We start from the raw sequence: 22446 nt of genomic DNA, 5'->3' as shown, positions 1-22446 counted from the left end.
AATTTTAAACAAAGACTTGAAAATTAAAGCATTTTCGTCTCAGTGAAGGCTGCTGTCAGCTTTTGATATGATTAAGAATGGCTACAGGTTGGCATATTTGCAAAGCATGCTTTATTAGGACTATTATTAGAACTTTATTAGAACTAAGGCCTCTTTAAAACTATTTTTTAAACTATAGGTTAAACCTTTTTAAACTATTTTTACTGTCTCAGCAGTAGTACAGGATAGGAAATATCTTCAGTAGAGAGAAGAAATTGTGTTTTAACAAATTTGTGTTTAGGTATAAACCCATATCCTTTAAGAGTTCTAGAAAATTCCTATAATTTTATTAGAGAATCCATCCGAAATGTTTTAGGTTTAATATAATATTTATATTTCCAAAAGATTTATCTTGAACTATGTTCTATTTTTATAGAACATATTTTGTATGTTTACTTTGGACCTAAAATTAAGGTTTTCAAAATTACAACCTGATTCTCAATATTTGGAACTTAACATTCATACCAATTCAACACAGTGTATGTTTAAAATCATACAGAACCAAGCAAAAGCTTCACTGCCTTTCTAGCAGATCTGCAATACAAAATCTAGGAATCTGCACCCCAGGCTTAAGCATAACCTTGTACAAACTTGTAAGATTTAGGGCAAGGTGTTTAACCTGAATCTCCCTAATCTGTGAAAAAGAATCACCAAATATCGCTGCTGTAAAGAATAAATTATAATCTGGAGCTCACATTCAAAAGGAGGATTTACAGGCAAACTATAACCTTAGCCTTCACAAAACCCACAAAATTGGCCTCATCCAAGCTTCACCAGTAAAGACAGGCTCTGAAAGGCCAGCCACCCCCAGGAAGGGCGGACGCAGCGGGTGCCTGACCTGCAGACATGGGGCAGCCGGTCTGCGGGGCACGTCTGTGCTCAGCGTCCAGGGGTCGTGAACCGGAAGCCCAGAGCCACTGCAGGTGCCCTCCCCCGCAGAGTGGAGACTCCCGGAGACCGGTGCCCGGGGAGGGCTGGCGTCCTGAGGCCACAGCAGCAAGTGTGTACAAGGCCAAGCAGGACTTACAACCCATAACAAGCTCCCAGCCCCTGGAGGACCCCGAAGACACAACTTGGAGGGTTCGTGTCTGGAGAACCTGAAGTCTAGCTGTAGTGTGCTCTCATCTCCTGGCCGTAATCAGGCCCAAGAGGAAAAGTCCATTTTGACGCTTTCTGGGAGAACTCAGCTATAAACACAGCCATCGCCGAAGGACACATTCACTCACCGGCTGCCCGTGCCGTCTCTCCTCAGACTTGTTCCTCGATGTCTGTGCTCCCCATCCTGTCAGGAAGTCCCACACCCGTTAATGAGTACAGCATAACGAATTCACCATTACTAGGCTCTGAAAAAGGGGTCACGGGCTCAAAATCTAACAACCGCATCTATGCTACAGGCACCTCTTAAAATGACTGTTTTTACCACCTGTCTTAGTAAATAAGGTGTTTGACGTAAGGGAGATGAATAAGGTACACTAAAAGGTGGTTATCCATCGTCTCAGTAATATTACCTAAGTAAAAGAAACTTATACTTACCAAGTCTACATAATTTTCAGAAAATCTGACTAGATCCTTACACTGTTTAAAACGATAAAACTTTCAAACATATGGAATATGGCTGTTTCACAAATCTGCACACCTATGGAAAAAATTTAAACGCTCTTCTCTTAAATTAAGTGAATTTTAAAAACAGAATGTAAATCAACACATGAAGGCAGGCTGTTTAAAGGAGAGCCATCTGTTGAGTGGGCACTGCCCGGAAGCACGTGGGAAAGGAGGGGCAGTAGGCTGTTCCCTGAGGAGGGCCTGGGCCAGAGGGGCTCCAGACCTGGGGGCCGGAGGGGAGGGGGAGTCAGGGGGAGAGAGCCAGAAAAAGCACAGAGCGGAAGGAAGCTTGGCGTGCAGGGCAATACACAGCAAGTAGCAAACGCCTAATAAAAGTTAGCATTATTCAGACACTGTCTCTGACCAATAAATTCTACCGACCTGTGTGTCCAATATTAGGTCACTTGTAAACAAATGAGGTTAGGACCATGACAGAATACCAGGCAGCTAGGGGAGGGGGGGAGGGGGGAGGGGGGGAGGAGGGGCGGTACCTTCGGCTCCCTCCTCCTGTGCTCCTCCCTGCGAGACCGCTCTTTCCTCTCCGCGTGGCCCCGCGGCCTCTCCTCGCCGGCGGGCAAGCCCTCTTTATGGCGCCTCTCTTTATGTCTCTCTTCCCCTTCCTTGTCGGAGAACGAACTGCCTTTTTCTTTTGAATTCTTCTCTCTCTTCTCCCTCGTGCTGCTCTTTTCCCGGTGCTTCTTTTCCCGGTCTGGTTCCTTCTGCTTCCTGTGTCGCCTTTCGCCCTCTTCTTTGTACAGCCAGTATTTGAGCGGGTTGTCCTTGCTGTCACCATACTGCAGCTGTGAATGTACCGGTGACAGACACGTAAGCGTGTGTAAGCGGCACGCGCCGTCACGTGTTCACACCCCGCAGAGGTGGGAGGCGCAGGCCTCCGGCGCGGCCGCCCTCCCAGATGCGCGTGACAGCCAAGGCAGGAGACGGCAGGGACGCCCCGCCAGCACGCACACTCACGCAGCCTGGCCCTCGCCCCCGTTCTTCCGCGGGGCGAACCCCCCTGACCCTGCTGCTGTCCCCTCCCCGGCTCCCCGCGTCCCGAGCACCCGGCCCGCCAGGCCCCCCGACAGCGCCGTGTGAGGCGTCCCGGGACAGCACACGGCGCCTCTCCTCCCAGCACGGGTCTGCCCCCACCCGCAGGGAGACCGCTCCTCACCCCTGGGTCCCTCAAGACCCCAGGGGTGCCCGGTGACCCCGGGGGCGGGCACCACAAGGCAGTGAGCGGCTGCAAACTAATATGGCGGATCGTGAGCGTTACCACGACGTCTTAATGGAACACAAACCATCCTTTCCCTTCACTCAGGGCCTCCTCCGTCTCTGCACCCTGAGGGTCCATCTCCACCACCCCTCTGGGGACAATCCCACTGCCCCATCCACTCTGCTCACAGCACTGACATATATAACTATCAGACAGTTCCCCTTCAAAAGCACCCAGACGAGTAGGCAGACATGCACAAGTAGTAACAAGTTAAAGGGCAACAGACCCTTGCACAGAACGTGTCTGAGTCGAATGAGCAGACATTACAAACTGGGATAATGCCCAGGCGCTGCTTAGGACGGGGGACTCACACCCGGACAATGGGAACAACTACGCTGGGTGTGAAGTGAGCAGGTGAGGCGGCACAATGTAATGCAGCAAGTCCACTTTCAGAAACTGATCATTAGGAAACACTTAGGAGTAAACGCAAGAAGTCTACACCTCGGATGTCCTCACAATAAAAAGATTTAGAATCAAAGTAAATATCCAAGGAAGCAGATGTGTCAAGAAAACTATGACGTGTCCATATGACTGAATAATGTATTATGCAGCCATTAAAATACTACAGACAGGTGTGATAGCTTAGAAAAAATGCTCAAAATGTATTCAGTTTAAGCGGCTATAAAACAGCAAAGATCCAACTTAAAACGAACTTTCTGTGTACATATCCAAACACATACATATATATGAATATATGGACATAAACCTACAGGACATATATACTTAAACATTACCAATGATTATCTCTAGGTGGGCACCCACCTTTAATTTTCTTCTTATTATTTATTTGTATTTTGTAAATTTTCCAGAATAGTCAATATTGACTCTGGGAATTGGAGAAACACATTTGCCTAAAGGATCTCAGTGCCTGACAAGAGTCTCAAGTCTTGGACTCTGTTTTACGCTCTTCACCAGAAAAGCTCCCACAGTGCCCGCCTGGGCGTCCTGGGCCCTGCAGCCGAGGCCCAGGGCCGAGCCCTGCATACCTTTCTCTCTCGGTACCTTCTCTCCCGATCCTCATCTCCTCGTTCAGAGTCTTCATCTCTCTGCTCCCTCTCTTCAATTCTTGCTTTACTTCCTACAAAAATAAAACATATTTTTAACATGCCCAAACTTTAACGTCCTGCAGCAGTCTCTACAGTACATGTCACACAGTATCACATATGTAAACATGTTCTTTAATTAAGAAACATTCTCCAATCTCAAGAATAGAAAGTTCTAGAATCTAAACTTAAAATGGAATAAAGAAGGAGAAAACCTGGAAAGTGTGTCAGAGGAGCCCCAGACAGGCACCAGCCCAAACACAGGCCTTCAGAGCTCCAGTCGCTGGCAGAGACTCAGGGAAGCAAAGTCCAGTCCAGCTGGGCAGGCATTCCCTCCCCACGCTCAGCCACGGGGAAAAGCCGCCTCGGACAAACTGGGGGACTGCCCCCTCCTGCCCCCAGGCCACCTGGAGCCCTGCCACCGAGGGCACACGAGTGCAGGAGGCCCTGTGATGCAGGGGGCAAGGACGGCCCACTCCACTGGCTCCGGGTGGAGGCTCTACCCTGTGATCTCTCCCTGCCATGGGGACCCAATACAACCACCTCAATCACCGGTGACGCCCACAGCCCAGTCCAGGATCGAAAAACCAGACTTTTGCTTTTGAATCTGCACAATACTTATTAGCCTTAAAACTACCAAAGCCCACATTTTTAAAGGTGAGGACAAAACTCAACATACAGAGACCACTGAAAACAAAGTTCATTCACCACAAAAGTATTCACCAAACCTGACCACTTTCTAAAAGTCTTGGACAAATGAGAACAGGGGCTTCCCTGGTGGCTCAGATGGGAAAGAATCTGCCTGCAACATGGGAGACCTGGGTTTGATTCCTGGGCTGGGAAGATCCCCTAGAGTAGGGCATGGCAACCCACTGGAGTATTCTTGCCTGGAGAACTCCATGGACAGAGAAGCCTGGCAGGCCACAGTCCACGCGGTCACAGTCAGACACGACTGAGCGACTAAGCATGCCCATAAGAGATCAAAACACACAGTGGGTCCCCTGGTGCGGGCCACAGGAGTGCAGAGAAGGGCTAGGCTCTGAGAGAGAGTGGTGATCAGGGTGGTTCCCAGGGTTTGTGATGTAAGGAAGGAAGGGAGGGAGGGTCTGGGGACCCAAGGGAGACATGGAGGAGACAAGGGAAGGGGTAAGAAAATGGCCAGGGGGAGGAGGAAGGCCCATCAGAGTCAGGTTGCACAGACTCTGCACAGACTCCTGAACAACCAGAGCAACGCTGCACTGAGAAAACAAGACCATGTAGCAACCAGAGCAACCGGAAAACAAAAAAGACTTCATTACTAAAAACATACCAAGAACATCAAAATGATAATCCTGAAAAGAGGCAATAGATGGTAAGGGAGTCATTGTTAAACTTGAGTAGAGATAGCCTACTTAACCTCACCCTGCCCAAACCTCGGGTCCTGGGGCCCAAGCCCCTACACAGGGCAACACATGACACCAGACCATGAACTGAGGTCCTGCTTCCATCACGATCACAGCCTGAGGACACTGGAGCCATGATACGCTCTTCTAACATATTCCTTTTTAGTTTATGTTGGCTAGTTTGAATTTTTATAGGAAGATACCATTTGTATAATAAAAAACAATGAAGATACTTAATTCCATTTGGGAAGAAAAAAGTACTTACCTCTACCTTTAGAATCTCTAGGAATTTGAAATATTTAAATATGGCTAAAATAAATCTGATACTTTTGAGGAATTCTTTTTATCAAAGAGCATTATTTTTTTATTTAAAACAGGGGCTGTGAATTATGGAGGGAATAAATCTAAAGTATATTTCAATAGTAAAACTCCAGCCAATAATTAAGCTGCTACTCTTTCTGTTCACTGCTGCTGCTGCTGCTGCTGCTAAGTTGCTTCAGTCGTGTCAGACTCTGTGCGACCCCATAGACGGCAGCCCACCAGGCTCCCCCGTCCCTGGGATTCTCCAGGCAAGAACACTGGAGTGGGTTGCCACTGCCTTCTCCAATGCGTGAAAGTGAAAAGGGAATGGGGAGTCGCTCAGTTGTGTTAGACTCTTCCCGACCCCATGGACTGCAGCCTACCAGGCTCCTCCGCCCTCGGGATTTTCCAGGCAAGAGGACTGGAGTGGATTGCCAAAAGAAAACAGTGCCAAGTGCGCACACAGGCGCACCGCAGGGGCTCTGACCCCACAGTCAGCCTTTAGAAAACCACACAGGAGAAGACCAGGGGGCGGGGTCGCCTCCAGGGACACACAGACCTGCCCGCCTGCGCTCCGGCCTGTCCTGGTCCCGGTTCCGGTCGCGGTCTCGGTCCCGGTCGCGGTCGCGGTCCCGGGCCAGCAGGTTGTGGTGCGCGGCCGTCTGCCTCAGCTCCTCGCGGCGCGCCCGGTGCTCCTGGTCCCTCTCACGCTCCTTCCCCCGGCCGTGCGGCCTCTCCGCGTCCAGCTCCCGGCGCCTCTCCTTCCGCCGGTCCCGCTCCCTGTCCCCGCGGGGATGCTCCCGCGCGGCGTGGCCGTCCCGCTCGGCGGCCCGCTCTCTGTGCTTGGCCTCGCGATCGGGGTCCCTGGATCGGTGCTCTTTGCCGTCTGCCAGGTCCGCTTCCGACTCTCGCAGTGGTTTCCGGTCTCTGTGCTGCTTCTCCTCCTTGGGACCAGAGGACTGAGCCGCCTACACGAGGGAAGAAGAGCGGGGGTCTGCACCCCGGGGTCACACCCACCGAAGGGCCCTAGGCAGCACTGGCTTAAACGGTCGTGGCTCCCTGCACGCCTGCAGTCAGCTCTGCAGCCCCTTGACCTGCCAGGTGCTCACCTCCAGGGACATCAGAGGGTGCCGGCCAGTCAAACCTGCATGGCCCCGTGAATCCGAAAGAAAGGAAGGGAGCTTGAGGCCGTGCCCGAAAGCCTCAGGACACTGGCCGCTGGGGTCCCCCTCAGAGAACAAGGACCATCGCCATAAACTCTCAGGAGGTGTTTTGTGTGTGTGACCTCGGAGATCCAACCAGTCCATTCTAAAGGAGATCAGTCCTGGGAGTTCATTGGAAGGAATGATGCTAAAGCTGAAGCTCCAGCACTTTGGCCACCTCATGCAAAGAGTTGACTCACTGGAAAAGACTCTGATGCTGGGAGGGATTGGGGGCAGGAGGAGAAGGGGACGACAGAGGATAAGATGGCTGGATGGCATCACCGACCTGATGGACATGAATTTGGGTGAACTCTGGGAGTTGGTGATGGACAGGGAGGCCTGGAATGCTGCAATTCATGGGGTTGCAGAGAGTCGGACACGACTGAGCGATTGAACTGACTGACTGACCTCGCAGCATCGAGATCTCAGTTTCCGACCAGCGATGGAACACATGCCCCCTGCAGTGGAAGCGTGGAGTCTTAACCGCTGGACCACCAGGAAGTCCCTTCTCAGGAGGTCTTGATTGCAACCCTTCAGCTCCCCACATATACATATACACACACAGACCACACACACACACACACAGACCACACACACACACCACACACACACACACACACACACACACACACAAGGCCCCAGTTATGAACCCCAACAGGAACCCCACTGGGGTTCTGGGATGCTGGGCTGAAATAGGCCAGAAAACTGCAGCCAGGACGGTTCCTGAGCAACTAACCACGTGGCTTTATCTCTGCGTCAAAACGCCTCTGAAATGAGCCACATGTAAGCAAAGCCATGCAGAGCTGAGAACCAGGTAACACTATCCAAGATTACCATCCAGGGTCCACACAGACCCAACCTCAAAATTTTTTTCCCCAAATCTTTAAAATATACTACCCAAAGGTGTTTTCGGAGGTCATCTGCTTTCCAAGTATCATCTTTGGTTCTTCTCTAAAAAGAAAAGTATAGAGTTAGAATTTAATTTTAGAGTTTAAAACATCTAATTTTTTATGCTCCAGTGAGCTGCTTTTTCATTAGACCATTTTAGTCAATGGCAATCCTTGATATGCCAGACATTATTGTCTGTCTGTAAGAATAAAAGATATCATAAACAGATTTTTTTTAAGTTACCCATAAACAATCACAGGCTACCCTGTATTCCTGCTGCTCCAAGGCTCAGGCCCAGTGCAGACACCCAGCCCCACCTCCCCAGGCAGACCCACAGTGGGCCCCTCAGTGGGAGGTTTGCTGGGCAGATGCCTCTTCAGGTGCTGACAGCAACAAGTCCACAACACAGGGCCCAGCTGTGAGCCCTGGGTGACGACAGATACGAGTCAAGGATGGTTTCCTATAGAGAACAAGATAAACCTATCCCAACTACATCATTTGCCTTTGAGAAACTCTGCCTTAAGAGCATAAATACAGGAGGACCTGGTGTGTTTCGAATTTAAAGCAAATGGAGTGCAAATAAAAAACAAAAACACATTCATGGACCAGCCACCAAAAATCATCCTGGTGATGTGTAAATGAAGAAAGCAGGGGGAAAATTCACAACAGCTCATAACACTCTAAGGAGAAATAAATGAAAAGCAACAAGGTCAAGAATCTGCCAGAGTACTAAGCAGAAAGGGCATCATTCTCTGCTCTCAGTGGAACACGCACTCTTTTCTGATAAATTGGTCGATTTTACAAAAGGAGTGCACAGTAAGACATGGTAAGGATGGTGAGCAACAGTTAGCATTGCTACAACCTGCAGCTGCTAAACTGTAAAACATTCTCTCTCAAGTTAACTGCTCTTAAGAGAGGCTTAACACATGCTCGTTTCCAAACAAATGGCCCAAAGCCGCCAGTGTGCTGCTGGTGGAGCAGGCAGTGGAGTCCAAGACCCCTACCCACGGAGGCATCCGCAGGAATGTGATCCAATGTGGGAAACCCACTGGATCAGGGCTCTTAATGGTTGTAATTATATTACGTACGCCAATAAAATTTAAAAAAAGAAAAAAAAGAACAAGGCAACAGATCAACAGGGACCCCAGGATTTTCTAGCTGCCTCTTACATCTTCACCAACAAAAACCTGGCTTCGGGCCTTACTTCATCCTGAAGCTTTTCTTCCTTTCCTTTTTAAATTTCTCCTTTAAATTCTTTAAACTGTAAAATGATACAGAGCTCCTCATGCCCATCACAACCCCAGGCATCACCCTACATAGGCTTGGCCACTGTGCTTCAGACCAGGAGCCCCTGCCTCCTGCCCTCTGCTCCGCCAGGGTCCCATCCTGTGAGGCAGATAAAGGCAAATAAATTAAAACTGAGGCTCCAGGTAGGGAGGCAGTGTTTTCCCCCTTGAGAGGAATAAATCGCAGCCTGAGGACAAAGGAAAACTCCAGAAGAAATGCCTAAACAGCAGAACCTCCAACCTCCTTACGCAAATGTAACTTATACAAACCAACCCGTGCTACTTACATATATTTAGGTATATACATGCCCACATGGCTCTTTGAGCAGCACGACTGCACTCTCTCCCTTGGTCCAAGCACACAACTTAGCTCTGCAGTGAACTCTGCGTGAACTCTGCTTATATGACAACTGACGACAAACAGATGTTATAATGAAGTGACCCCAGTTCAGGCAAACAAAAAGGGTAAGCACTGAGGATCCGGTCTCAGACACTACCCCACAGCACTGAGAAATTGAACTGTCTCTGAACAGCACCACACCCAAGATCACCACCAGCGATCAGAACAGCACCTAGCAGCTGCAAGGACCCCAAGCAAGCCCTGATCTCCTCCCAGCTCCAGTGACAATTCTTGACAAACAACTCAAGCAGCTAAAAGTAACATTGTAAATTCTTGCCTTTATAAGCCTCCCCCATTGTGCAACCGGGGAACACAGTTCAAGAGTTTGCATCTGTGTCTCCCAAGCTGCAGTCGTAACATACGCCAAATAAACACCTTTTAACCTCAATCAAGTCTCCTTTTCTACAATTTTGGTTAACACAACTTTTAAAACTTCCTATAAACAAATCAGAGAAAACAAGTGACAGAATAACTTATTAAAATGTAAAGAACCGGTGCAGAAGACGACAGAAGTCAGGAAGTTGATGCTCTAACTCCTAATCGATATTACTAACATTATAAAAGTGAATGACAGAAGACAAAAAAGGGGAGGCAAATGCGTGCAAAGGAAGTCCTCATCTTTTACGGGAATCCACAGGCAAGCAGAACGAGACAGCTCAGTTACTCGTTAGTTACTGAGCACTTTAACGTTTAGAACCTCATCCAGCCCTACTCGTACTGCCCCGATGTATCCGTTGGGAAGTAAGACACGTCGGTAGGTTTCCTAAGGTCCCACAGCGCGGCCCCGGGGCGCCTCCCGCCCCGAGGAGGAGGCGGCCCCGACGAACACGGGCTTGCCCGCTTGGCGTCCGCACCCACCTTCCCGGGCTCCATCGCTGCGCGCAGGCCCCGGAGGCCGCGTTGCCCTCCGGCCGGTCAGGCCAGAGAAGAGACGCTCGGCCTCCCGCGCCCCCAACCGGCGTCCCGCCTCCTAGCAACCTGCAGGCGGAGTAGCCGAGCACCGAGCGACCGCCGGCCCGGCCTGCCCCTCGGCCGCCCCCAGCGCGCCTGCGCTTCTCCTCCTCCTAGCAACTGGTAGACGGCGCCGCGGCGCGGCCTCTCCTAACGCGCTTGCGCCACCCTTCCTCCTAGCAACCGACAGCCTGGGCAGTAGAGCACCGAGCGACCGCCGGCCCGGCGTGCCCCGCGGCCGCCCCAGCGCGCCTGCGCCCTCCTATCTCCTAGCAACCGACTGGCAGGCCCGCGAAGCCCAGAGCTACTGCTGGGCCGGGATTCCCGTGGGGCCGAGGGGAAAAGGGTGCGGAGCAGGGCAGAGCGCGGCCGGAGCTCGGCCCGGCGGCTCTCTGGGCGGGGAAGCAGCCGGGCAGAACGGGAGCTGCTGCAGGGAAACGGGCAAACCGCCTTTTGAAGCGGAGCGGAACCCAGCCTCTGTCCGGGCGGGCGGCGGAGGGCGCTCTCCTTCCGCGGAGGCGCGCACTGCTCGAGTTCCTCTGCCCGTGGTTGCCGTTTGACTCCGTGCGGGATTGGTAGGAATCACGAAGTGTCTGAAAAAGTAATTGTTGAAAATTTCAACTTTTACACAAAACGGGAGAGAAGGGGACTGAGATATTAAGGCACTAGTCTGCATCTCACGTTTATAATATTTTATCACAACTATTTTAAGGTTAACACAAAAGCCAACCTTAAGCATGCAAGACTAGAGAGGGATGGGTCCTACTCCCGTGATGCGCATTGTAACTGACATTTAGCTCTGATTCTGCCGAGTGTTTCGCGTCAATTTAGCCTGCCAGTGTTACTTAGAAAAGATTTAACTTACCGGTAGAGAGAGAGAGAGGGCTCAAATCTTGTGCTAAGGAGCGCATCCGTGAGCGTGTTATTAGGGGGTCTGTACTTTTGATGTCTTTTTTCCTTTGCACACTGTTCATGGGGTTCTCAGGACGAGAATACTGGAGCGGTTTGCCATTCCCTCCTCCGGTGGACCGTGTCTTGTGTTGTTAGAACCTTTTACTATGGCCCATCCATCTTGGGTGGCCTTGCACAGCATGGCTTATAATTTCGTTGAATTGTCTAAGCCCCTTGCCCAGGACAAGGCTGTGGTCCATGAAGGGACCATAAAGAAGGCTGAACACCAAATAATTGATGTTTTTGAACTGTGGTGTCGGAGAAGACTCTTGAGGGTCCCTTGGACTTCAAGGAGATCAAACCAGTCAATCTTAAAGAAATCAACCCTGACTACATTGAAAGGACTGAAGCTGAAGCTCCAGTACTTTGGCCACCTGATGGGAAGAGCCAGCTCACTGGAAAAGACCCTGATGCTGGGAAAGATTGAAGGCAAAAGAAGAGTGTGGCAGAGGATGAGATGGCTGGATGGCAACACCGACTCCATGGACTTGAATTTGAGCGAACTCTGAGAGAGAGTGAGGGACAGGAAGGCCTGGTGTGCTCGTCTTTGGATTATAAAGAATTGGACGTGACTTAGCAACTGAACAACTTTTGATGTCATGGTTTTGCTGTAGATATGCAATTTTGCAGACGTTGTGTTTTGAGTCACAAACTGTTATGGTTTATGGATCTACTTCCCTCCAGATATAAAAGCCATTTTCTTGGCTGCTTGCCTCAGAGGAGTTAGTATCATCAGATCCAATCGGCCTTTTATATTTAATTCTTCTCTGGTTTTGAACTTTGCAGTACTACCTTTTTCATTTTCACTACAGCATTTAGGAAGAACCAAACAGGAAACAAGAATAGGAAAGGTAATTTCAGTGACAGCTATGATTTACTTAGGGACTGCTCCAAGGGAGGCAGCAAACTGAAATTTTTCCCTTGGTAATTCATTTAATTCTCCTACTGTTCCTGTGAGACAGGCATGTTACTGTTTTTCAGGGGATGAGCCTGAGGGCCAGAAAGATTAATTTAGTTGCCTGAGCTCAAAGCTAGGCTGGTGGATGATCTGACAGCAGTTAATTCTCTTAACCACTGGGTCAGTCTTTGTCAGCTGGGGAAACAGCTGATACTGGAAAGGCTTCAGCCTTGAGGATAAGGCGGTCAGCTACAGTGTTAGATGAAGTCATGGACACAGCAACTGCATGAATGCCCTGGGCCTGGCCCTGGAACTCCTCTCTCCCCTCCTGAGAGTAGCCATACACTCCTGTCAGGACCATTGTGTCTTAACTTCTCCGTCTTTTCCCTCTCCAGCCTGACCAATCCATCGTCCACTGCAGCCAGCAATCCAACAAGTGACACACTTCAACGCCCTGCTTCCGACTCCATCTGGCTCTCACCCACTTGCACTCTTTGTCACCAAGCAGACTGACTTAGGGTTCCCCAGATGCACCATATTCACAGGTCTTTGCAAGTGCTATCTCCCCTCTCTCACCGTCCCCACCATATGTGCCAAATAAATATCCATAGAGGAAGTTAAAACAGTTTTTCTCTCCTTGGACCTCTTAGAAGAATTCTTTTCTAAACAATTCATTTGCCAATCACATTTTATCTTGTGATAGTTCTTCTATCACTTTATTCACTAGATGACTCTCTAGTTTATTTGATGACGTGGGAACTCAATGCTGAAGACAGATGAATAAAACACTGCCTGGGAGACATCCCTGGTGGTCCAGAGGCTAAGACTGCACTCCCAGTGCAGGGGGCCTGGTTTCCCCCAGGGACCCAGACCCCACGTGGAACACCAAGATCAAAGATCCTGCACACCACCATTCAGACCTGGCGAACCAAGTAAATAAGTGTTTCTAAGAAACGCCGCCTGGACCTCCAGCTTCTCATAACTGCAAACAGTAATTAAACAACATGAAAGCGTAAGAGCGACTCATAAAAATGCAGTGACTGAGGAGGTGACAAAGTCTGCCTGCAGGAAAGGAACGAGTTTGGGAAGGGCCTCCTTTCAGGTGGACCCTGAAGCACAAACAACCTACAGGCAGAGACGCACAGAGAACATCTTAGGCAAGAACAAACGTGGGGCAAGTGCACAGGAAGGGAGGGAAGGGTCTGGAGGGTTTAGGAAATGTAATAACTTGTCTATAGCAGAGCTGCCCAATAGAAATATAATACGAGCCACAGAGTCATTATAAATTATCTAGTAGCCACATTTTACAAAGTGAAAAACAGATGAAATCAAATATAGTATTTAACCAAGTATATACCAATGTTATCATTTTGTCACAGAAAATATGTTTCAAATATTGTGTTGTTTTATACTTTTTTTATACTGTCTTTGAAGTCCAGAGTGTTTTTTATACTGACAGCACACCTCGGTTCAGACTGGCCCCTTTTCCTGGGCTCACAGCCCCAGGTGGCCAGTGGCTTTCACTCCGGGCAGTGCAGGTCTGGAGCATAGGGTGTGTGAGTGGGGGCAGGGGACATGCCATGGGTGGATGGCAGGAGATGAGACTGGGGGGGAGGGGAACAATTTGTCCAGGGCCTTGGAAGGTTTGATATAAAGATAAAGCATTAGATTAGGCAGTGATCAGTCCTTAACATGGGAAGAGAAAGCTGCAGCTGAAGACTGGGCCGGTGGAGAACTCCTGACACCCAGAAACTGGGTGGTAGCTTGGCGGCCTTCATACAGGCTGCTTCTCTGCCTGGATCTGCAACACCTCTGCTTCCCCCAGCGCCTCCTCTGCTCCATCTCTCTCTGATTCTTCTGCCTCAGTCCCCCATATCCTCGTCCCTGTAATTTAAAAATGTATGTTCTGGGCTCCTCTGGCAGCCCATTGGTTAAGGCTCAGAGCTTCAACTGTAGGGGGTATGGGAGCTAAGATCCTTCCTGCCACTCAGAGCAGCCAAAACATATATAAAAATAGGGATGTATGTTCACTCTGGCAGGTTGTGGTAAAAACAAAAAAATTTTTCCCACATTAATAACTTTGTTACAGAAGTCACATCACAATACTGTCACTGAGGTGTGTGAATGTGAAACTTGCCTGCAGTGTTAACTAAGGGCTGGTCAGAAGTCTGAGCTCAGGTCACCAGCAGGGTGTTTTACCACCTGCGTCGAAGCGGGATCACAGGGCACCTACTCTGCAGGGATCACGAGGGCTGAATGAGTAATTCTATAAAGTACTGAGCATCTGTACCTGCAAAGCTGAGCAGTCAATAAATGTAAGTTATTGACATTTTTATTATTGTTGCTCTTTTTTTTTTTGGTTCAATCTAGTTTATTTGACTGGAAATTTTGATTTCATTTTTTTTTTCCAACCTGGAAATTAATGAGAGAGGCAGCCTCACTGCAGGAAGGAAAGTTGTTGTTCAGTCGCCAAGTCAAGTCCAACCCTTTGCAATCCCGTGGACTGCAGCATGCCAGGAAGCAGAGTGGCCAGCAGCAAAAGTCAAACCCCACAGGCTGAGGATCAGGGCTGAGGCTATGCAAGGATTATCAGAGCAGTTTGGACATCCCTGACTGCTGTCTCCCAATTCACGTTTTGCACTCTGGGCTCTGTAAACTGCATCCTTCCACCTACTAATTCTTACCTACCTCTCTGAGCCCCGGAGACTTAGTGATGGCAGCACTTGTGTCTTGGACAAGAAAGAAGGCTTGTAGCCTTTCCATCCATCTTTGTCACTGTGTTGGACTTTTGTAATTGCAAGGTCAAATACCCTGGAGAATGAGCACCACGAGCATCATCGACTCAATGGACACTCAAACTCGATGGAGTTTGAGCAAGCTACGGGAGCTGGTGATGGACAGGGAAGCCTGGTGTGCTGCAGTCCATGGGATCACAAAGAGTCGGACATGACTGAGTGACTGAACTGAACTGAGGCTCTGTTATTGTTGTTTAGTTGCTAAGTCCTGTGATTCTTTTGCGACCCCATGGACTGTAGCCCGCCAGGCACCTCTGTCCATGGGATTTTCCAGGCAAAAATATTGGAGTGGGTTGCCATTTCCTTTTGCAGGGTACTATTGCTCTTACAGACTAGTGCTTAAACTATAAGCATTTAGAAATAAAAATGGGTGCAGTACCAAAATTATAGCCTTCCTTTGTAAATTCATAAATCATCTGCCACCATGGGAAACCAGGCTGCCATGCTGCTCAGTGGTTAAAGATCTGCCTGCCAATCCAGGAGACCCAGGTCCTATCCATTGTTTGGGAAGATCCCTGGAGAAGGAAATGGCAAACCACTCCAGCATTCTTGCCTGGACAAGCCCATGGAGAAAGGAGCCTGGCGGGCTGCAGTCCGAGGACTCACAGAGAGTTGGCACAACTGAACAGCAGCAACGATCTGAAACCATAATTGCAGCCCCTTTTGCAATTTCAGATGGCCCATCAGCACCCCTTTCTTCTCTCAGTCCACAAAGAGACCATAGTGGCAGAACCCTAAATGTACCCCAACTCCACAGTCCCTTCTCCTTGAGAATGTGATGGGATTTCACACCGAGGACTAGCTTACTAATCAGTTCAGTTCAGTTCAGTCGCTCAGTCGTGTCCGACTCTTTGCGACCCCATGACTTGCAGCACGCCAGGCCTCCCTGTCTAGCACCAACTCCCGGAGTTCACCCAGACTCACGTCCATCGCGTTAGTGATGCCATCCAGCCATCTCATCCTCTGTCGTCCCCTTCTCCTCCTGCCCCCAATCCCTCCCAGCATCAGAGTCTTTTCCAATGAGTCAACACTTCGCATGAGGTGGCCAAAGTACTGGAGTTTCAGCTTTAGCATTATTCCTTCCAAAGAAATCCCAGGGCTGATCTCCTTCAGAATGGACTGTTTGGATCTCCTTGCAGTCCAAGGGACTCTCAAGAGTCTTCTCCAACACCACAGATCAAAAGCATCAATTCTTCGGCGCTCAGCCTTCTTCACAGTCCAACTCTCACATCCATACATGGCCACAGGAAAAACCATAGCCTTGACTAGACGAACCTTTGTTGGCAAAGTAGTGTCTCTGCTTTTGAATATGCTATCTAGGTTGGTCATAACTTTTCTTCCAAGGAGTAAGCGTCTTTCAATTTCATGGCTGCAGTCACCATCTGCAGTGATTTTGGAGCCCCAAAAAATAAACTCTGACACTGTTTCCACTCTTTCCCCATCTATTTCCCATGAAATGATGGGACCATATGCCATGATCTTCGTTTTCTGAATGTTGAGCTTTAAGCCAACTTTTTCACTCTCCTCTTTCACTTTCATCAAGAGGCTTTTGAGTTCCTCTTCACTTTCTGCCATAAGGGTGGTGTCATCTGCATATCTGAAGTTATTGATATTTCTCCAGAAATCTTGATTCCAGCTGGTGTTCCTTCCAGTCCAGCGTTTCTCATGATGTACTCTGCATATAAGTTAAATAAGCAGGGTGACAATACACAGCCTTGATGTACTCCTTTTCCTATTTGGAACCAGGCTGTTGTTCCATGTCCAGTTCTAACTGTTGCTTCCTGACCTGCATACAAATTTCTCAAGAGGCAGGTCAGGTGGCCTGGTATTCCCATCTCTTTCAGAATTTTCCACAGTTTATTGTGATCCAAACAGTCAAAAGCTTGGGCATAGTCAATAAAGCAGAAATAGATGTTTTTCTGGAACTCTCTTGCTTTTTCCATGATCCAGCAGATGTTGGCAATTTGATCTCTGGTTCCTCTGCCTTTTCTAAAACCAGCTTGAACATTAGGAAGTTCACGGTTCACATATTGCTGAAGCCTGGCTTGGAGAATTTTGAGCATTAGTTTACTAGCATGTGAGATGAGTGCAATTGTGCAGTAGTTTGAGCATTCTTTGACATTGCCTTTCTTTGGGATTGGAATGAAAACTGACCTTTTCCATTCCTGTGGCCACTGCTGAGTTTTCCAAATTTGTTGGCATATTGAGTGCAGCACTTTCACAGCGTCATCTTTCAGGATTTGAAAGAGCTCAACTGGAATTCCATCACCTCCACTAGCTTTGTTCGTAGTGATGTTTTCTAAGGCCCACTTGACTTCACATTCCAGGATGTCTGGCTCTAGGTGAGTGATCACACCATCGTGATTAACTTGGTCATGAAGATCTTTTTTGTACAGTTCTTCTGTGTATTCTTGCCATCTCTTCTTAATATATTCTGCTTCTGTTAGGTCCATACCATTTCTGTCCTTTATCGAGCCCATCTTTGCATGAAATGTTCCCTTGGTATCTCTAATTTTCTTGAAGAAATCTCTAGTCTTTCCCATTCTGTTGTTTTCCTCTATTTCTTTGCATTGATCGCTGAAGAAGACTTTCTTGTCTCTTCTTGCTATTCTTTGGAACTCTGCATTCAGATGCTTATCTCTTTCCTTTGCTCCTTTGCTTTTCACTTCTCTTCTTTTCGCAGCTATTTGTAAGGCCTCCCCAGACAGCCATTTTGCTTTTTTGCATTTCTTTTCCACGGGGATGGTCTTGATCCCTGTCTCCTGTACAATGTCACGAACCTCAGTCTATAGTCCATCAGGCACTCTACCTATCAGATCTAGGCCCTTAAATCTATTTCTCACTTCCACTGTATAATCATAAGGGATTTGATTTAGGTCATACCTGTATGGCCTAGTGGTTTTCCCTACTTTCTTCAATTTAAGTCTGAATTTGGCAATAAGGAGTTCATGGTCTGAGCCACAGTCAGCTCCCGGTCTTGTTTTTGCTGACTGTATAGAGCTTCTCCATCTTTGGCTGCAAAGAATATAATCAATCTGATTTCAGTGTTGACCATCTGGTGATGTCCATGTGTAGAGTCTTCTCTTGTGTTGTTGGAAGAGGGTGTTTGTTATGATCAGTGCATTTTCTTGGCAAAACTCTATTAGTCTTTGCCCTGCTTCATTCCATATTCCAAGGCCAAATTTGCCTCTTACTCCAGGTGTTTCTTGACTTCCTACTTTTGCATTCCAGTCCCCTATAATGAAAAGGACATCTTTTTTGGGTGTTGGTTCTAAAAGGTCTTGTAGGTCTTCATAGAACCATTCAACTTCAGCTTCTTCAGCATTACTGGTTGGGGCATAGACTTGGATTACTGTGATATTGAATGGTTTGCCTTGGAAACGAACAGAGATCATTCTGTCGTTTTTGAGATTGCATCCAAGTACTGCATTTCGGACTCTTGTTGACCATGATGGCTACTCCATTTCTTCTGAGGGATTCCTGCCCGCAGTAGTAGATATAATGGTCATCTGAGTTAAATTCACCCAGTCCAGTCCATTTTAGTTTGCTGGTTCCTAGAATGTCGACGTTCACTCTTGCCATCTCTTGTTTGACCACTTCCAATTTGCCTTGATTCATGGACCTGACATTCCAGGTTCCTATGCGATATTGCTCTTTACAGCATCGGACCTTGCTTCTATCACCAGTCACATCCACAGCTGGGTAATGTTTTTGCTTTGGTCCATCCCTTCATTCTTTCTGGAGTTATTTCTCCACTTGATCTCCAGTAGCATACTGGGCACTTACTGACCTGGGGAGTTCCTCTTTAAGTATCCTATCATTTTGCCTTTTCGTACTGTTCGTGGGGTTCTCAAGGCAAGAATACTGAAGTGTTTTGCCACTCCCTTCTCCAGTGGACCACATTCTGTCAGATCTCTCCACCATGACCTGCCCATCTTGGGTTGCCCCATGGGCATGGCTTAGTTTCATTGAGTTAGACAAGGCTGTGGTCCTAGTGTGATTAGATTGACTAGTTTTCTGTGAGTATGGTTTCAGTGTGTCTGCCCTCTCTTACCTTGGACATGGGGAATCTCTTCACGGCTGCTCCAGCAAAATGCAGCCATTGCTCCTTACCTTGGACGAGGGTTATCTCCTCACCGCCTCCCGTCCTGACCTTCAACGTGGGATAGCTCCTCTAGGCCCTCCTGTGCCCACACAGCCACGGCTCCTTAATCAAGTAAGTCAAAAAGGAGATTGCCCTGAGTGGACATAACAGCAAAGGAGGTGACACTTCAGAGAGACACTTCTGCTGTCCTGAGAAGATAAAGTGAGCTGTGACAGGGGGAGGGGCAACATGGAGGGAGCCCAGGGAGAGCCCTGACTGTCAGCCCCACAAATCAGGACCTGCGTCCTAGAGCCTCAGTGAACTTGGAGAGGATCTCAGGTGAGGCCCTCCAAGAGGACTCAGCTAGCACTTCACTTGCCTTCCTGGACCTGAGCAGAGGGCCCAGAGAGGTCATGCAAGCACATCTTCATTACTGGTAAACACTGAAAGATGGCTGTGACTTGATACATGGCTTCAGTTGGGGGTTCTCAAGTGTACTGCCTAATTCAGACTTCCCCATGAACACCAGGGCTCCCCTCACAGGCACAGAGCTTCCTCAGGGCTCCTGAGGGTTGAGCTGTATTCGGTGGATAAGTTTCATCATGGAGACAAGCGTAAAGTATAGACAAGATTAACTCACTACAACAAAAGGCTTCTCAGAAGTGGAGACATACAAATCGGGTTTTGAAAGATGCATGGGAGTTTTGCATAAAGACAGAAGGAAAAAGTCCAGACACAGAGAACAGTGGTGCAGGTGCAAAGGCTTGGAGAGACAGACAACAGTGAGGTCTGGCGAGAGCAAGTGGGGAGCAATGTGACGGTGCAGGGAGCAGACCCTGGGTGAGGCGAGACACAGGTCAGACTGTGAAGAGCTCTGCTTGCTTGCAGAAGGTCTTTAACTTCACAGGAGAAGAAAAGGGAACAGTTTATAAGCAGGGGAGAGATTCAATCAAACTTGCACTTTAAATTGGCCATTTGATAGAAAAAGGGACTTTCAAAAATAATTTTTGAACTAACTTCAAATTTGGAGAAAACATTTGAACACAAAAGTCTCCACCACCAGATCCCCACTGTGAGCCTCAACAGCATGTGCTCCCCTCGCCTGACCCCATCTCTCATTTAGCAAGCATCTCTCTACACACACACACACACACACACACACACACACACACACACACACGCTTGTGCTTAGTCGCTTAGTCACGTCTGACTCTTTGCGACGCCATGGACTGTAGCCCAACAGGCTCCTCTGTCCATGGGGATTCTCCAGGCAAGAATACTGGAGTGGGTTGCCATGCCCTCCTCCAGGGGGTCTTCTCGACTCAGGGATAGAACCCAGGTCTCCCGCATTGCGGGGGGATTCTTTACCATCTGAGCCACAAGGGAAGCCCAAGAGTTCTGAAATGGATAGCCTATCCAATCTCCAGGGGAACTTCCAAACCCAGGAATCGAACCAGGGTCTCCTTAATTGCAGGCAGATTCTTTACCAGCTGGGCTACCAGCTGAGCTTACCTATTATTATTAGTCTTTTTCTGAGTTATCTAACAAAGGCTTTCAGATATGATTACTCATCACCCTGAAATACTCCAGTACCTATTTCCCCAAAATAAGGACAGCCTCTCCTCTACAGCACTCTCACTCAAGAAGTAAAGACTGAAACAACTCTATCTAATCCACAGACTGTCCCCAGGGTATTTCCTTTGTGGCCCAGATCCCACTCTGGAGCATACGCTGCAAGGAGTTGTGTCTCTTCAGTCTCCTGGGATCTGAGATAATTACAGTTTCTCAGTAGAAAAAAGGGCATCTGAACACCCCATCTGTCTGATGAGCTCCCAGGCCACACTTGGACCAAGCTTTCTGGCAGAAATGCCCCAGGCATGCTGCTCTGCTCCTCTCCACTTGTGGAGTCAGGACGCAAAATTCCACCCCGGCCCCCAACCCCAACTAGGTCACATCTGCCAGTTTTTCCCTTTGAGATTGAAGAGTACCTTGTGACAGGTATTAAGGCCTCCACCTACCATCCTTAGCCTACACTAATAACTGACTACAGCCCCATGATGCCTGCTAAATGGTGATGTTTTCCGTTTCCATCACTCCCAATTATTTATTTCTACATATTCAACACTCACTTGTCTACCTACGTTGGTATGGACTCATGGGTTCCTGTTTTACTCACTGGATGGTAATCTGTCAACATCATTCTTGACTTTGCTGCTCAAATTCAGTTCAGTTCAGTCACTCAGTCATGTCCAAGTCTTTGCGATGCCATGGACTGCAGCATGCCAGGCCTCCCTGTCCATCACCAACTCCCAGAGTTTATTCAAACTCATGTCCATCGAGTCAGGGATGACATCCAATCATCTCACCCTCTGTCAGCCCCTTCTCCTCCCGCCTTCAATCTTTCCCAGCATCAGGGTCTCTTCAAATGAGTCAGTTTCTCATATCAGGTGGCTAGCGTTTTGGAGTTTCAGCTTCAGCATCGGTGCTTGCAATGAACATTCAGTACTGATTTCCTTTAGGATGGACTGGTTGGATCTCCTTGCAATCCAAGGGACTCTCACGAGTCTTCTCCAACACCACTGTTCAAAAACATCAATTCTTCTGCACTCAGCTTTCTTTATAGTCCAACTCTCATATCCATATATGACTACTGGAAAAACCATAGCTTTGACTAGACAGGCCTTTGTTGGCCTTTGTCTCTGCTTTTTAATAAGCTATCTATGTTGGTCATAACTTTTCTTCCAAGGAGTAACCAACTTTTAATTTCATGACTGCAGTCACCATCTGCAGTGATTTTGAAGCCCCCAAAATAAAGTCTCTCACTGTCTCCACTGTTTCCCCGTCTGTTTGCTAAATTACCCAGATTTCGTCAGGGGCACCCTTCCCATTGCCTCCCATATGTCCTTTGACATCACTTGATTCTTTGATAATTTTCTTACTTTTTGGCACAACAAAGTATTTCAGGCTCAATGGAAGTACTTTCACTTCTTCAGCCCTGAAGTCAACTGTTTCTCAAAAGATCCCTAGTTCCTTTTACTGGAGAATGGTATTTACGAGCAAGATCTGGGAACTATGCATATGATCTGTACACTTACATCATACTCCCTCCAATGCCAATCCAACACCTCAGGGCTCTTTCCAGCCTCCCCTTTTTCCATGGTTATAAGATCTCCAACAGCAAGAAACCTGGCTTGCAATATCCAGTGTATGTGTCTCTTCGCCAGTATATCCAGGCTGACTAGTCACTAGTGCTAGGTCTACCACTGTCCCTTCTGTGCTGGGGAGCAGAGGCCTCTAGAGAGCTTTAAAAGAGAGAAAGGTTAAAGGGATATCAATCAGTTAAGACACTACT

At 48.3% G+C, this 22446-nt stretch overlaps 1 protein-coding gene and 1 long non-coding RNA gene across 10 annotated transcripts in view; one reads left to right on the top strand and one right to left on the bottom strand.

Annotated features, from left to right (window-relative positions):
- Nucleotides 1–10363, bottom strand: part of DYNC2I1 (dynein 2 intermediate chain 1) — a 47629-nt gene extending 37266 nt beyond the window's left edge. For 7 of the 9 annotated variants that reach the window (XR_009494316.1, XR_009494317.1, XR_009494318.1 and 4 more), the window contains exons 1-7: nucleotides 10274–10357; nucleotides 7739–7792; nucleotides 7128–7299; nucleotides 6199–6607; nucleotides 3901–3992; nucleotides 2133–2441; nucleotides 1266–1321 (exon numbers count right to left, since the gene is read on the bottom strand). Coding sequence is in view for 6 of the 9 variants with exons in the window: in XM_059886017.1 (XP_059742000.1) it covers nucleotides 1266–1321; nucleotides 2133–2441; nucleotides 3901–3992; nucleotides 6199–6607; nucleotides 7128–7299; nucleotides 7739–7779 (1079 nt within the window). In the remaining 3 variants the exon portion in view is untranslated. Of the gene's footprint in view, nucleotides 1–1265; nucleotides 1322–2132; nucleotides 2442–3900; nucleotides 3993–6198; nucleotides 6608–7127; nucleotides 7300–7738; nucleotides 7793–10273 lie in introns of all 9 variants that reach the window. The other 2 variants (XM_059886020.1, XM_059886022.1) reach the window with 1 other exon arrangement.
- A 238-nt stretch (nucleotides 10364–10601) lies between these two features.
- On the top strand, nucleotides 10602–12902 carry LOC112446466 (uncharacterized). The gene is made up of 2 exons (XR_003034481.2): nucleotides 10602–10967; nucleotides 12611–12902. It is a non-coding gene; the product is annotated as an uncharacterized lncRNA (long non-coding RNA).
- The last annotated feature ends 9544 nt before the right edge of the window (nucleotides 12903–22446 follow it).

This window comes from Bos taurus, chromosome 4 (genome assembly GCF_002263795.3).
Source record: "Bos taurus isolate L1 Dominette 01449 registration number 42190680 breed Hereford chromosome 4, ARS-UCD2.0, whole genome shotgun sequence".
In the NCBI taxonomy this organism is placed as follows: Eukaryota; Metazoa; Chordata; class Mammalia; order Artiodactyla; family Bovidae; genus Bos; species Bos taurus.
The sequence above is the reverse complement of the archived record's forward strand: the minus strand, read 5'-3'. Positions and strand labels throughout refer to the sequence as shown.